The 14065-nt window shown below is 41.6% G+C and overlaps 1 protein-coding gene across 3 annotated transcripts in view; it reads left to right on the forward strand.

Annotated features, from left to right (window-relative positions):
* tafa5a (TAFA chemokine like family member 5a) overlaps positions 1–14065 on the forward strand; it is a 68681-nt gene that overhangs the window by 17865 nt on the left and 36751 nt on the right. The window contains exon 1 of one of the 3 annotated variants that reach the window (XM_042079503.1): positions 5389–6231. The exons of the other annotated variants lie outside the window; for them this stretch is intronic. Within the exon in view, the coding sequence (XP_041935437.1) occupies positions 6141–6231 (91 nt within the window). The 5' untranslated portion in view covers positions 5389–6140. Of the gene's footprint in view, positions 1–5388; positions 6232–14065 lie in introns of those variants that run through there. 3 annotated transcript variants of the gene reach the window in all.

The following is a 14065-nucleotide window of genomic DNA, read 5'->3' on the forward strand; positions in this document are numbered from 1 at the left end:
AAAGTATACAAAAAGTCCACATGAAAGTCCCTAAAGGCATTCTAAAGATGCTCCAAGCCAAAGGCTGTGTAACAAAAGCTGTGTCTAATGGTTGCAGTGGTGTAATATGCATGCTACTACTGAATAATATATTGTGCATTAAACATTGAAGTTTATTAGAAGATATAAGAAGCCAGATGAAAGATCTTGGAGACCGTGTTGTCAAAAGGATATGTACCATCCCAGCTTGAGGAAACTGTGGATAATTTCCTAAGGATATTCTTCATTACATCAGAGGCATAGGAAAGTCAGTGAAGCTAGAGGCTGTTTTTACTGATTCCTGGTGTTTGCAATTGAGTTAAACAGTCAATCCAGTCAAGGATTCACACTGTTGTTGCATTCAAATCTTGTTACTGGTCATATGTGATAGCTAAAATAATCTCCATTATTCTCTACATGTACAGCCAAGCAGTTCCCCCCCTATTAAGCCATATAGAATATATTACTTTGAGTCAGTGAGAACAGGAATGGATGATGACTCACAGGTAGACTTCACTGCGTTGGACTTTGGGCTTTAACTATGAGAAAGGAGACAAGCACAGATATGGCCAAGTTAGGGGGCAAGCAATAATCTTTGCAGGTTTGTGGATGTGGACGGAGAAAGCAAACTTCACTAAAAGGCTTGTGGATCCTCCAGGGAAGGACTAAATGCCTGGATGAATGAGGGCAGGGGCCCAGCGGGGGGTAGAGCACCAAAGACTGAAGGATATCAATACCCCTGCTGCACTTGAAGTAGGACCTGGCATCATTTCACTGAATGGTGGGGGTCATGCAGCTACTGAAGAACAGCAGCAAATCAAGCAAACCAAGAAAGAGACATCTAGTGGGCAGAAGCCCAATGTGAAATGGCCGGGGGGCTCTAATCCTAAGGAATGGAGATCCATCAATGCTGATGTTAAAAGAATTTTGAAAGGATTGAAAGGGACAGTGGAGGATAAACTGAATCAAATGGGTGAGGTAATCTGTAACAACAGCATTGAAAGATATGGAGCCTGTCCAAAAGCAGGAAGGAGAGGGAAAGTCAACCCAAGTCAAGAAGGTTCAAATGAGGAGATTGGTTTGTTCAGAAGAGGAGGCTGCTGAAGAAGCAGTAGAAAGGGTCAGTGAAGACCAGAGGGAAGGTCTGGAGTAATGCAAGCATAGATGAAGAGAAGACTTGCTACGCTAATGAGAGCGGAGCTCCTCAGGCTTCCACAAGGATCCCTTTACGTTTGTAAAGTTGGTTAGTCATAACTAAGGAGAAAAGTGGAAGTTTGACAATTATTGAAAAAAGTAAGGAGAATCTGCAACAGGTACATACAGACAATCAGAGACATGTGAATGTTGGGTTACCTGCAGACATACCTCCAGTCTGTGAGAGAGGGTCACCAATGGATGAAGTCCTGCCTGGGTGGAAAGAGGTGCAAGAGGTTGTGCGTTGTGCACAAGCTGCATCCTCTCCAGGCCCGAATGGGATACCCCGCTATTTAAAGGACTCATTCTAAGTTAATGAGAATACCTCTATTTGTTGAATATGGTAATTACACACATATTTATGAATACTATATTCAAAGTATGTATACTATTATTTCGGTCATAAACACCCAAGACTTACACACTGTACCTTTAATGTTGAAGGAAAGATTTTCTTTAGCGTGGTAGCAAGGACATTGTTCTCCTATTTGAAGTCAAACATTTTGATTGATGTTTTGGTGCAGAAAGCAGAGACCTCAGTATTTTCTGGATGTTTGGAACACAGTAGTATGATTTGGCATCCATTTCAGACTGCAAAAACAGAAGGTCCTTTTAGATCTAGCAAATGCCTTTGGATCCATGCCACAGTCTGCTGTGGAAATTCTGCTACTTTCAGGTCCCTGAAAAGATCTCTGCATTAGTTAAGGCATATTTTGAGGATATTCAATTGTGCTTCAACACAAGTACTTATACCACATCCTGGCAGCATGTTGAGGTGGGTATCATGACTAAATGTACCATTTCACCATTGATTTTTACCATGACAATAGAGGTTATTATAAGGGCATCAAAATGGGTTGATGAAGGTGAATAGCTTCAAGATGGCTTCTGGCTACCTCCCATCCAGGCCTACGATGACGATACTGCTTCATGTACCCATTGGTGTATAATGCAGTTATTTGATTGGGGTGCCATGTTGTTAAAGTATAGGAGCATCATATAGAAAGGGAGTTTTCGAGTTACCAATGTCCAGCTTGGTGGAGGAGGTCAAATGTGCTAAGACCAGTCTGGAGATGACTCCTTAGTCTATGGATCTTTGTTCTTTGGTTAGGTGTTCAGGCTACCGTACTTGTAGTGCGTGTTGCACAGGGAAGGCGAGCCTTTACGGATCCCGGGCTATAACATGCGACTGCCACTAGCCAATCGTGCATTGTAGTTGAATCTAATGTGTCATGCTGTGTAATGTAAAGCAGTTTCACACCTTTCCTGTGTATGTCTGAAATATGTTATTTCCAGTCATTTACAGTCATCTTTCAGAACTGCAATGAACAAAAGACCTTTGAGGGTTTTGTGATTTCTCAAATCATATCCACAAAATAGGACAGATTCACACAGGCATTTGCAGAATCACCCAAGTATATCTTACATGCAAGTACAGTGTACATATACAAGTACCCTAACCCTAATAGTCAACGATTTCATAAATCAGTTTCAGTATATTGGAATTCCAGACACTTTCTTTCATATCTATTATTATATTTACTTTAGAACAAGTGTATCATTTCAGGACATTCATTAAAGTCAAATAAATTGGATGTCACAATATTTGCATGAAAGGAATGCACACTGTTACCCAGCTTGACATTGATGTGTACCAGTTGCCCTCCTGAGAAATTACTGAAAAGCTTTAGCTTGCGTTGCTTTTGGGGAATTTTGAAAGCTGCCATACATGATTCAGCTTTCTCTCCCTATCCTGTGGGGCCTTCATGAGATGTGTGTAGGGTAAGCAATCATTGAGAAGTAGACCCATAAACACTATTTTGTGCATGCATCAAAAGTTTTGTATGCGAAGTGAAGTAATGGTGAATTGGTGAATGGTTTGAAGGATTACGCTGTAGAAATGTCTGATGGTGGTGGTGGTGGTGGGTATAACCTTGATGTTTGTAGTAAAGATTACAGAAGAAAATAGAGTTCTGTTTAGATTTGGATTTACAGTATGGGCTGTCTATTTGTCAAGTAAACTCATATTTAACTCACAGCTGTAAAGCAAAGTGCAAAAACATCTTCATTCGAATGTGGAACAGTCAATTGCCGTTGTCTTTTACAACACAGATGTGTCTCTTCCATGACCCAGAAGCAGTATGATCTCGAGGGTTAAAGAAATGCTCTTCATGACGCTGTCATTGAATTTATAATGTTACTATCGCTCCATTACTGAATACTGCAAAGATTTGTATTCAATTTCAAACCTTAAATATACATTCCTTACAGTAAGTCACCTGTTCAGACCCTAGTCCATCAGGCAAAGCTGTTCATCAACAATGTTGCTGTACAAAGCTTATGCTGCACATATATTATACACTATGGTTTATACTGTATATAGCTGGAAAAGCCACAGAAAACCCAGTTAATGTGCACATGGAACTACATAGTCATATTAATGTGATGATTTGTTCATTCACAAGTCAAGTGAACTAATATCCTAATATACCATGCGAAGAACCTAACCATGGTTCCTGTTGCACATTTATTGATTGATTAAATGATTCATTAAATGGTAGCACTTTCTTAAATCAAATCAAATTTCACAGCTTCTCCATTTCTTATACAAAAGAAAAATGCAACAGTGACTTCAAACATTGAGACTATACTGTGAAAAACTGCAGCATATGTTGCTTGTAAAATCAATTATGTTTTTTTTTTATCATTAATAATGTAGCTGCTGTGTGTTGTGTGTGTGTGTGCTGTGTTTAAAACTCAAACAAATATGATTTCTCTCATATCTTTATAATGATGTACTGCCAACTATTATTTGAATCGTTCATGGTTTGCCTCAGGTATGTGCTGGTACCATATTTAAATATAAAATCAGGAAATAGCAAATATACTAAACATCAAAACTAAGATTTCTGGATCACTTGAGATATATTGTTGACATAGACCCTGCTTGACAAAAGATGGCAGTCAGGACACCGGTTGTTCTCCTGGGGCACCTCTGGCACTGAGCACCGGAGGAGCGAGACAGCAGCCACAGATGTTTAGAGCACAGGAGACACACACAAGTTTTGAAAGTTGGGACAGAGGTGTTGCCCATGTGTGTGTGTGTCATGCCTGTGAGATTTTGGACTGTGCCTTAAGGAGAGCCGATGGCTGAGGTGGCAGATATGTAAAGTGTTACCTGTCGATAAATAAACAAAGCAGACTACTTAATGGAAGCCTGTGTTCACGATATTTAATGTTGGCCACGCACTCTCCCCACCCTTAGCAGACAGCTTCAGGACAGGTCTCCGTTAATTGCTGTCATGTTGACTGATGGATCACATCGTGAGGAGGAGGCACAGGTCTGTCTGAAGAGAAATGAATGAAACATGGACACCCCTGTTGTTAACACTGGCCAGCATCAATAATTGACAACAATTCGCTGAAGTGGCAAGAGCAATGAGACAACGGGAAAGTTCTTGCACGTAATAATTGAATTAATTGGGCTTTATACACAAATTATATCTTTACATGCAATGTTGACATTTTTCTCTGCGCAGAATGGATCGTAGTATACAATAGACACAAATTGATATACATTTGTTCATATCAATTTGTAGTATAATTAACAGGATTTCTCTTAGTAAACACCTGTCTGTCTGTGTGTGTGTGTGTGGGGTGGGGGTGGGGGGGGGGGCCGGGGGCGTCATATCCATGATGAGTCAGGCATAAATTTACTTGAAGAAGTATATTTATTTGGGTCCATAAACCCATAAGCACATGTCAAGCTGACACATGCACATGCCTTTAACTGATGAAAGGCCCCTACTGCACAGCCTATACACCATGTTAAATTACTAGCCCAGTACAGGTGAAATCAGATTAAGTCAATGTACTTGTATTCTCCATGCAACCAGCTGATAATCATCGCAAGCATGCACAACATGAGAGTCGTTATTAGAAACCACCGGGAAAGGAACACTTATAGACGATGAAGTCAGTTAACGGTAACGTTAATCTTATTAGTGCCTTCAAGAATTGCCCTTCACTCACACCCGCCTCCTCAGTAGCTCGAGGAGACATATTTTGGGGGGGGTGTGACGTCACCAGGAGAGCGAAGAGAAAGTCGCGTCTGTAACTGCGGCTGTTAAGAACAGGGGCAAGTCCGAGGAACTGACAGAGGCGCTGGCGGAGAAACTGGTTCGCCATTAACTTCAACCTAACCGTAGGCGAATTCGTAAAATCGAGAGACTGGATCTGGACAGATTTTCCAGTGCTCACGAAAACGCGTTGGATGCGTTTTGGGAGCCCGGAGAAAACGCGAGGATTTTTCTGGCTTTTCTGAAGACGTTTTCAAGTATCTTCTCTTGGCGGACAAATGTTACTGATGTAACGCGTTAAATAAATAAACCAGTTGTGTAGGCCTATTTGGCTATTTTTGCCGAAAACAGTTTCTTAAGAATATACTAGTGAGAGAGCTGCTGCAAAACGATATGATGCTGCAACCAACCCCTTATCATCACACGAGTTCAGCATAGTACTGTGTATGCCACGACGAGTGCCCATCAACACACCGCGTCCGCAGGCTGCAGTTAAAGAAGGAAAAGGCTCCGACGGAATTGCGAATTCTTCTGATGGAAAAGTGAATAAAATTTCTTCACTTGGGCGCCCGGGGATTTTATTGTCCCTCTTTGATTTTTGCCTATTCACATTTTGCCTCGTTTTATTGACTGTAAAAGACGGGATCATTTCCTCCAGTGCATTGACTGTGCGTTGACTGGTGTACCCCGAACGCCCTCTTTGCACAATTACGGAAGGGATTTTTCGTGTTTTTCTTCGCCGGGGTTTTCTTTTGTAAATAAGTCGCTGCATGGGAGCAGAATGGAAGACTGGTTTTCCCTCTGAAGACCGCTGGCTCTGCTCCCCGGCTGTTTGAATTTCTCGCCAGAATGCAGCTTCTCAGAGTTGCGTGGGCTTTAGCTGGAGCGGCAGTTTGCTGTTTTGTCATTCTTTTGATCCACTCACGCTTCTTGAAAGAAGGTAATGGGGTTTTACTTGCTCTGCGCTATCTTAACTGTAGTAATGTGTCTTTTGTGCGTCACCTGTCGTTCCTGGGTGGTAGTTTCTGTTCTCTTTTGCATGGACATTATGCTATATCTGATAAGATTGTATCGCCGTAAACACGTCACTTGCGCCAGAGTGCGCAATCAACATCTCTGCTGTAGCTTATTTTAACCTCTTTCACGACGCCGATGGGATAAATGTGGTGCTATAAAACGAAGTAGTCTAGGTGCAATTCCTTAACTGGCGGGCGGCATCTTTGCGTTGTTTACCGGTAACCTTGATGGAAACAAATGAATAAAGCGCAGATGACCAACATCGGCTTATTATTATTATAATTATTTCAGCACGCATTTGGAAAAAATTAAATATTTTGTTCGCAGGAGCGTGTGCGCTTCAGAGTGGATGAGCGATGTTGTGAGAGAAAGTGATTTGTAGTTGTTGTCTTCAATAGATGGCACTAGAGTCTAGCTTAAGGGTAACGGCGGGGTCAAACTGTAATTATTTCCTCCCATTAACCACAATTCTTTTTGTCATTCCACTGAATGCGAGACTGATTAAACACTCTGGGACCAGCTACAAATTTAAGCTGTAGTCATAGGGCATCACCTCGTCACCTTGACATGCTCTATAGACAACCAATTTGTTAAGAAAACGATATCTAGGCCTATGGCTTAATATGATATCAACATTTTACCATCAAAACATCTGCTCCCACAAAATAAAAAAGAGACAATGACATTTTCAAATGATCAATTTTATCACTGTCATTCAGCTAAATGGCACATAATATATTAACCTCTCATGATTTACAAGGGCAAATACAATCAAAATGTTTTTTGATATTTTTTTTGTTGAGAAATGGCCACCCAAAGCATATACTTTACATTTTGTTTTGTTTAAGATGTGCTATAAAATACAGTACACAGGGAAGGCCAAAGAGAATCCTGCGTATGCCCCCCGTGCAGTTCCTCTTCTCATGGCAAGTCCACTGCTCTCATAAGTAATCTAACGTGGCTGTTTGTGTGCCTTGGGGGGAACAAGTGTGTTTTGCTTATGGATGAGGCAGGAGGTCAGCGGGTTGCAGTGCTCTGTGGTGGACACTGTGGCCCCTCTCCTCCGTCACGTCTTCAGATGCAGGTCAACCTGTAGCAAGCCCTCCCCCTCCACCTTAGACCCAACCAAGACAGCTAACCTTAGATGTCAACTGAAAGAGACCTTTTCAGAGGCACTGCCCATTTGACAACCCTTGGCTAAATGGCCAAGTAACTAACAAATGAAGTGATGGTATAAAATGTGACTTCATGAAATGTAGGAAGCTGAGCAGACATGTATATTACTAGAAAAGACATTGTCAGCTAGTGTGAAATGCCTATGATACATTTGCCAAAAGCCTTCAGCGTTAGTAACTTTCAGAAGCAACTATGCTCATCGAAGGCACCCATTTATACAACTTCACACAAACCCATTTATACAAATGTCACACAAACCTCAGTGCAAACAGTGAAAAAAGTTGTCACTCAGTCAAACATCCCATTCCATTTACTGTTTGTCTGCATTTGAGTATTTTTTATTTTATTTTACAATTTGATGTCACAAATCAATTAAATTATATTCCAAATGTAATCTATCATCATTTGTGCAATTTGAACATTTGTGTGGGAATATATTTATACTAATTTTTAACCTGGCAAGTGTCACCTCTCTCTTTGTTATCACCCCGTCTCTTACACACACACACACACACACACACACACACACACACACACACACACACACACACACTTTTCCACACATTTTCACACTTACATTGAGGCCAGCTACAGTGTATATATATATATATATATATATATATAGCATAAATGACGTTCTCACAGACAGATGAAGGTCATAACCCGTAGCAGACAGTGTTTTGATATTAATGCTGGGTGTAATTAAAACCCATTAAGAGAAAATAATTAATGCAGATCAAGTCAGCATCCAACTCAATCTTCAGGGCAGGCATATGGAATGGCTACAGTGTCCCTTAAAGCTGTATATTTCTCCACACATACAGTACAGTATAGCAGGAAGAAAATGGATTCTTTGGTCTTATTATCCCTTTTCAGGATTTCTTTTCACCAGATGGTGGTATTAATATATTGCGCATTGTAATTCAACAAACAGTAGAACAACAGCAGAATTAATTATGTAGTTAGCTCCAGAGATTCAGTGAAAGTTACACTGGAATGAGACTATTGTTTCCCCTTCTCAAACCTCATCCAACATGAATATCTAAAATTATCCTGGTCCAAAAATAAGAGAGGCACTTTGAAGAAGCCTTGAGGATCTTTACATCAATGTGGCACTGCTGACCTTTCCTCACTTTATAACAAATTGGATATTTTGAAATGAATGGGACTTACTACATCAGTTTATTACTATGTTGGTATTTAGCCGGCCCTATTGAAAGTGACATTTATCACAAACAAGCTTTTACTTGCCCTTGCTGCATGGCCTCGGCTTTGAAAACGTTGGTTTCAAAGTAGACTTTGGAAATCATAACCTTTGCTCCTGTTGTTCTCTCCTCCTGTACGTTTGCTCCCACTCGAGCTTATAGACTGACTGATGGCAGCCCCCGATGCCTAGGAGAGCCATCCTGAGGGGGTGTTTGTTTGACTCGGTGAGATACTGATTGCCTAATTGTGGTTAATGTGCTGGAGAACTGTGGTTGCAATTCCAGCGAGATGGTCATGTGGCTTACAGATGGTGTGACTTATTCATCAGCAGCCCTCCTCCAAAGACACTTAAACCTGCGGAATGGAGGGATTTGGCAATTTTGCCCTTGAGTACTGCTTCAGGCTGAAGTGACATAAAGATAATACTTGCCATTTAACGTTGTGGTAATACACCTCTGCACGCAGATGCAAATGGGCTCAGCATCACTGTGGTGTAAAATCCTTTATTTTGTCCAAGTCCCAGCAACCTGGGGAGACAAAGCTCTTCGTCAAGGACCACTGCAAAAGAGCTCAAAGGCTCCAAAAGGATGCTCTCGCTCGGTGGGTGTGCTGAAGTAGCAGGAGGTTTTTACATGTGGGATCACATTGCCGATTGTCGGTTATGTTGTTTATGTTGGAATTCTTTGCCATAGCTGGAAATTCCAGGAACAGTGTTGAACAGGAACAGGAACAGTGTTCCAGAGCTGAGGCTTTGTCCCAGAGGTTAGAGGCTGGAGGGTCATTTGTCTAATCGGCTGTCAGCGAGTGGGAGGGCGATCTTCTCATATCAGCATTTTCTACCGGGGGGAGGAGACCAGGCGATGCTCTTGCTGCATTGGCAAGATATCACTCATTACAATTTAAAAGGTTGCTGTTCAATTTCTCATAAATAAGGTAGATCATGTTGTGAATGCTACGCTCACACAGTGAACCTCCACCTCCTCTAAAGAGCTAAAGTTCTTAAGTTCATGGCCCTTCATTCTCTGGCCATAGTTCCTCATTCTTGTTGCATTGCCATTTGATTCAGGTAAAGGCCTACTTTAGCTCTCCCATGTTGTCTACAAAAACATGCTGCATTATACTGCATGAAGTGTCCATCTGTAGGCTACATTATGGTGCAAAGCAGTCACCTTCTATCTCTTGTGCCTGAGATGAATTATGTGTTTGAAGAACAAAATAACCTTGATGCAGTTGATTGTCCCACTAAAAGTTTCATGCCATTACTGCAAGCTTTTTAGGAACAATAAACTTAATATAATCAGGGCCAGAGCACTCTGGAATGAGGTACATGTCCTTTTTAGTAGGAGGCATAATAGAGGCATTATCGATCACAGCCTGGACTAAACTCCTCTCCTCCATGCAGGCTTGTTCCTGAGGTTATTTGGTGGTGATCATTATTTTTGTTGGAACAACCTATAGAAAAACAACATCCGCTTTTGGCCTAAGCCTGGCTCCACAACATGATTGTTATCCTTATTTTCAATTGAAAAGGAATTAAAGGCAATGGCATTTAATGAATATCTTATAACACTGAATGTCACATCGCCTTAGCTTCACATCCTTGAATAAATTGCATGCTGGCCACAATTTAATCCTGAACCCGTGCTATGGGAAGATGGTTCTCCCACTTGGAGAAAAAAGAGAAATGAAAAAAGGCAATAAACCTTTCTCTGACAGATATTCATTTGCTTTCTAATTTCATTGCTGATTATAACGGCCGGAGATGCTGTTGTCCCATGGACGTTAGTCATGGGAAGAAAGCGACAAATCTTTAGTGCATGATCAAAGACTCCTATGGCACCGTAATCAGCCTCTTTCCAACAAATAAGTGCAAAATGAAATGAGATTCCACAGCCGTTTCACAGTGCAGATGAGGTAATCACGTTCCATGTAATTCGTTCATTTGAAAACCATGTTAATTCTGAAATAGCCAAAGTGGCACCGTTTCCTGGTCACACGGAGATGGAGAGAGAGCCAGAAGGGTTTACTCCATCATACTGCTCCAGCCAAGATAGGGAAAGAAATTCTCCTTGAATATTGTTAATGGCATGCAGCTTTCAGCTGGAAGATACTTATCCATCAATCTATTTCACTGGTGGGGGGGGGGGGGGGGGGTCTTATTAAGGACTTAGAGAGCCAAGCATGGCAAAGCAAGCCATGATACCTGATTGTGAAGGATCAAGGAGAAAGGACCAGGTCCAAATGATTTTTGTCTCTGATACCTGTAGCTGTGATGGGAAGAGCAGAGAGATGACATTACTCTTCCCTGTTGACTATGAATCTAATAAACCTATTAAGTAATTGCTGTTTGCATTAGATTTGCCTGTTAGTTATGGGGAAAACACTTTTGCCTAATTATCACTGTTTGTAGTTGAAATTGTTTCTAAATTAGGGAATTATTCATATTGGTAGGAGGGCTTTCAGATCTGACCACATTATGAAAGTGAAAGAAGTGTACAGTTGGTGTGATGAAACAGCGGTTTCTTGAATATTTCATCACCTTCCCAGAGCTTTCACTCTCTTGATGTAGCCTGCTCTTACTGACTGATGCCATTTGGACAGCTAATATCCACTCACATGGTCACAGTCTAAACCGGTCATTGGTCACTTAATATTAATATTAAGGCTTAATATTTGATTTGGCATGTTAAGTATATGTGTATAATTTACGTGAAACTGAGTGGATGTTAGTTCACTCATTCTGCCTCGGCCCCCTCAGTCCTCAGACAACATTGACCCTGTCCCCATGTCCGCAGGAGTGACCTCAAAGATTTCACAACTCTGTGGCTATCCCAGGGCTAGATTGTGAATCAGAATGTGAGATATCTGTGCCACACAGCATAGGCAAAAGCCAACTTCATATTTTAATAATGATATTTATATAGCAAATGAAATATGCCGGGCTTGCAAATTTGCCATGCTGAACAGACAATAAATTATACCTTGTGCTCCACACAAGCCCAAGGATAATATCACACCCAATGAGATGAAAGAAACAGGGCTTGTGGGATCCAGAAGTGAGAATGCCCTTGCTTAAATCAAATGGGAAAGGGAAACAATCGCATGTAGGTCCTGTCAGAGCGATTTACCTCAAGCATACATTATGCCCCGCACCAGCTCAGAGCTGTGCAATAGGGTCACCCTGTAAACACACACCTTTACCTAAGCTTGTGGATCCATGTTTGTCTCCCCCTTTCTAACTCACATTTGTTCAGATATCACACACACACACACACACACACACACACACACACACACACACACACACACACACACACACACACACACACACACACATACACATACACACACACTTTAGTGTTACATTATAGAGCCTTTACACTGAAGTTGAAGCTGTTTTTAAAAAATATATATATAAATATAAAAAATTCTATAATAATTAATATATAAATATAAAAAAATCTATAAATAATTAATATATAATTTAATTTATTATTTATTTTGTATATAATTTAAAACGATATACGGATTAAAAGTAGAAATAGCTCATGATCAAAAATGTTTACTCAACCGTGGCAAAAAAACAAAAACTAAAAAAAAAAACATGTGAGATGAGCTCAATGTCCTCAGCATAGCTCAGCAGTAAAGCAACCTCATGGCATCTCCTATACGCATATCACATTACCATAGCAAAGAAGGTTTGTCAAAGCTCTCACATTTCCTATATGGTTTGCTTAGAAAGCAACACTTTATATCTTGGCTTGTCTGTCTTGGAGCCTGGCGCTTGCATTACATGATGGATTCACATTGATGTATGACACCAAGGACATGTTGCCTCAGATGGACATGAAAAATGACCAGGAAGAAAATGCTGCTGTCCATTCGGAGCGTCAGTCCCCCGTAACTGTGAGACAGAGGTGCCGGTATGATGTCCAGATAGACGGCACTAGTACAAGACAGCACCGAGAGCTCCACTAATAGTTTGTGAAGGGCAAGCAGAGCTTTGTGATGTGTCCAACCCAGGTCGTACCCCTGGGCTAAATTGCAATGCTAATTGATGGACTTGAAACCGTTGCAGAGTGCTGCAGCGTGCAAAGTTAAAGAGGTGCTGTTGGTGGAAATCTGTCAGGCCATAATTAAATAATTGGCACAAGTGGTTACACATGGGTTCATCACTTTGTGAGACTCTACTTTCCCATCAGTACCAATAACGGGACGGCTAGCCGACTGATAGGCTGATCTTTGGCTTGTAAGAGCAAATTAACTGAGCAGTCACGTTGACAACAGACCCAGCAGACAGGTCACAAGGCCCGTGCCAAAGGCATGACTGGTCAAGAAATGAGTCCATTTCGAGCCTTTCCCCTACCTTTTCTTTTTCTTTTCTAGTTCTTTTTTTTTTAAGAATATGCAGTTCTTTCAAACACAGTTCTTTTTGGAAGGTTGCCATGGTGATACATTCTTATTAAAAAAAAAGTTTGGTGTGTGTGTGTGCGTGTGTGTGTGTGTGCGTGTCTTTGTGTTGTAGCGGGGTGGGGCGGAGGGCTTGTCTAGTAAATGACGAAAACGATTGGCTGAGGCATAGCCCAAGTGGGAAGCAGAGCACGGAGATTTCTCTCTGAGGTCTTCCGACACAGACTGGCTATAATATCACAAGCCATGGCTGGGCTGAGCCTTCTCACAGGAGGACACACACAGTGGTTCTCCACTAAAGCAGCTGTTAATTACCAGTCCTCCAATGGCCTGATAATAACAGCCTCTTATTTGTGGACTCAGGCTTAAGAGTTGCTAAATAATTACCTGAGCCTTTTGTTTACTTGAGCAACCCTGCCGCACAGACACTGACGAGCATCTGTGGCCATTTTACTGAGGGGTTGGCTTCTAATTATCCTGATGAAATAGTGTCCAGAGACACTGTGTGTGTGTGTGCGTGTGTGCGTGTACGTGCGTGTGTGTGTGTGTGTGTGTGTGGACCATGTGGGCATATAAAGGTGAGGAGGCAGTGGTGTATTATGAGAGAGAGAAAGGCGAATATGTGACAGTGAGGCTGTAGTGTGTGTGTGTGTGTGTGTGTGGGCATATGAAGGTGAGGAGGCATGTGACAGTGAGACTGTAGTGTGTGTGTGTGTGTGTGTGTGTGTGCGTGTGCGTGCATGTGTGCATGTTTGAGTTTGTGTGTGTGTTGGGGGGTGAGGAGTGTGAGAGTGTGAACAGAGGCAAATACTGGAAGGCTAAATGTAAGGCTACCATACAACAGGCAGTAATGAGCACAGACAGAGAGGGAGGGAGGGAGAGAGAAAGAGAGAGAGGGAGGGAGAGAAAGAGAGAGCGAGGGAGAGAGAGGAAGAGAAAGAGAGGGAGGGAGAGAGAGAGGGAGG

This window comes from Alosa sapidissima, chromosome 22 (genome assembly GCF_018492685.1).
Source record: "Alosa sapidissima isolate fAloSap1 chromosome 22, fAloSap1.pri, whole genome shotgun sequence".
Taxonomy (NCBI): Eukaryota; Metazoa; Chordata; class Actinopteri; order Clupeiformes; family Clupeidae; genus Alosa; species Alosa sapidissima.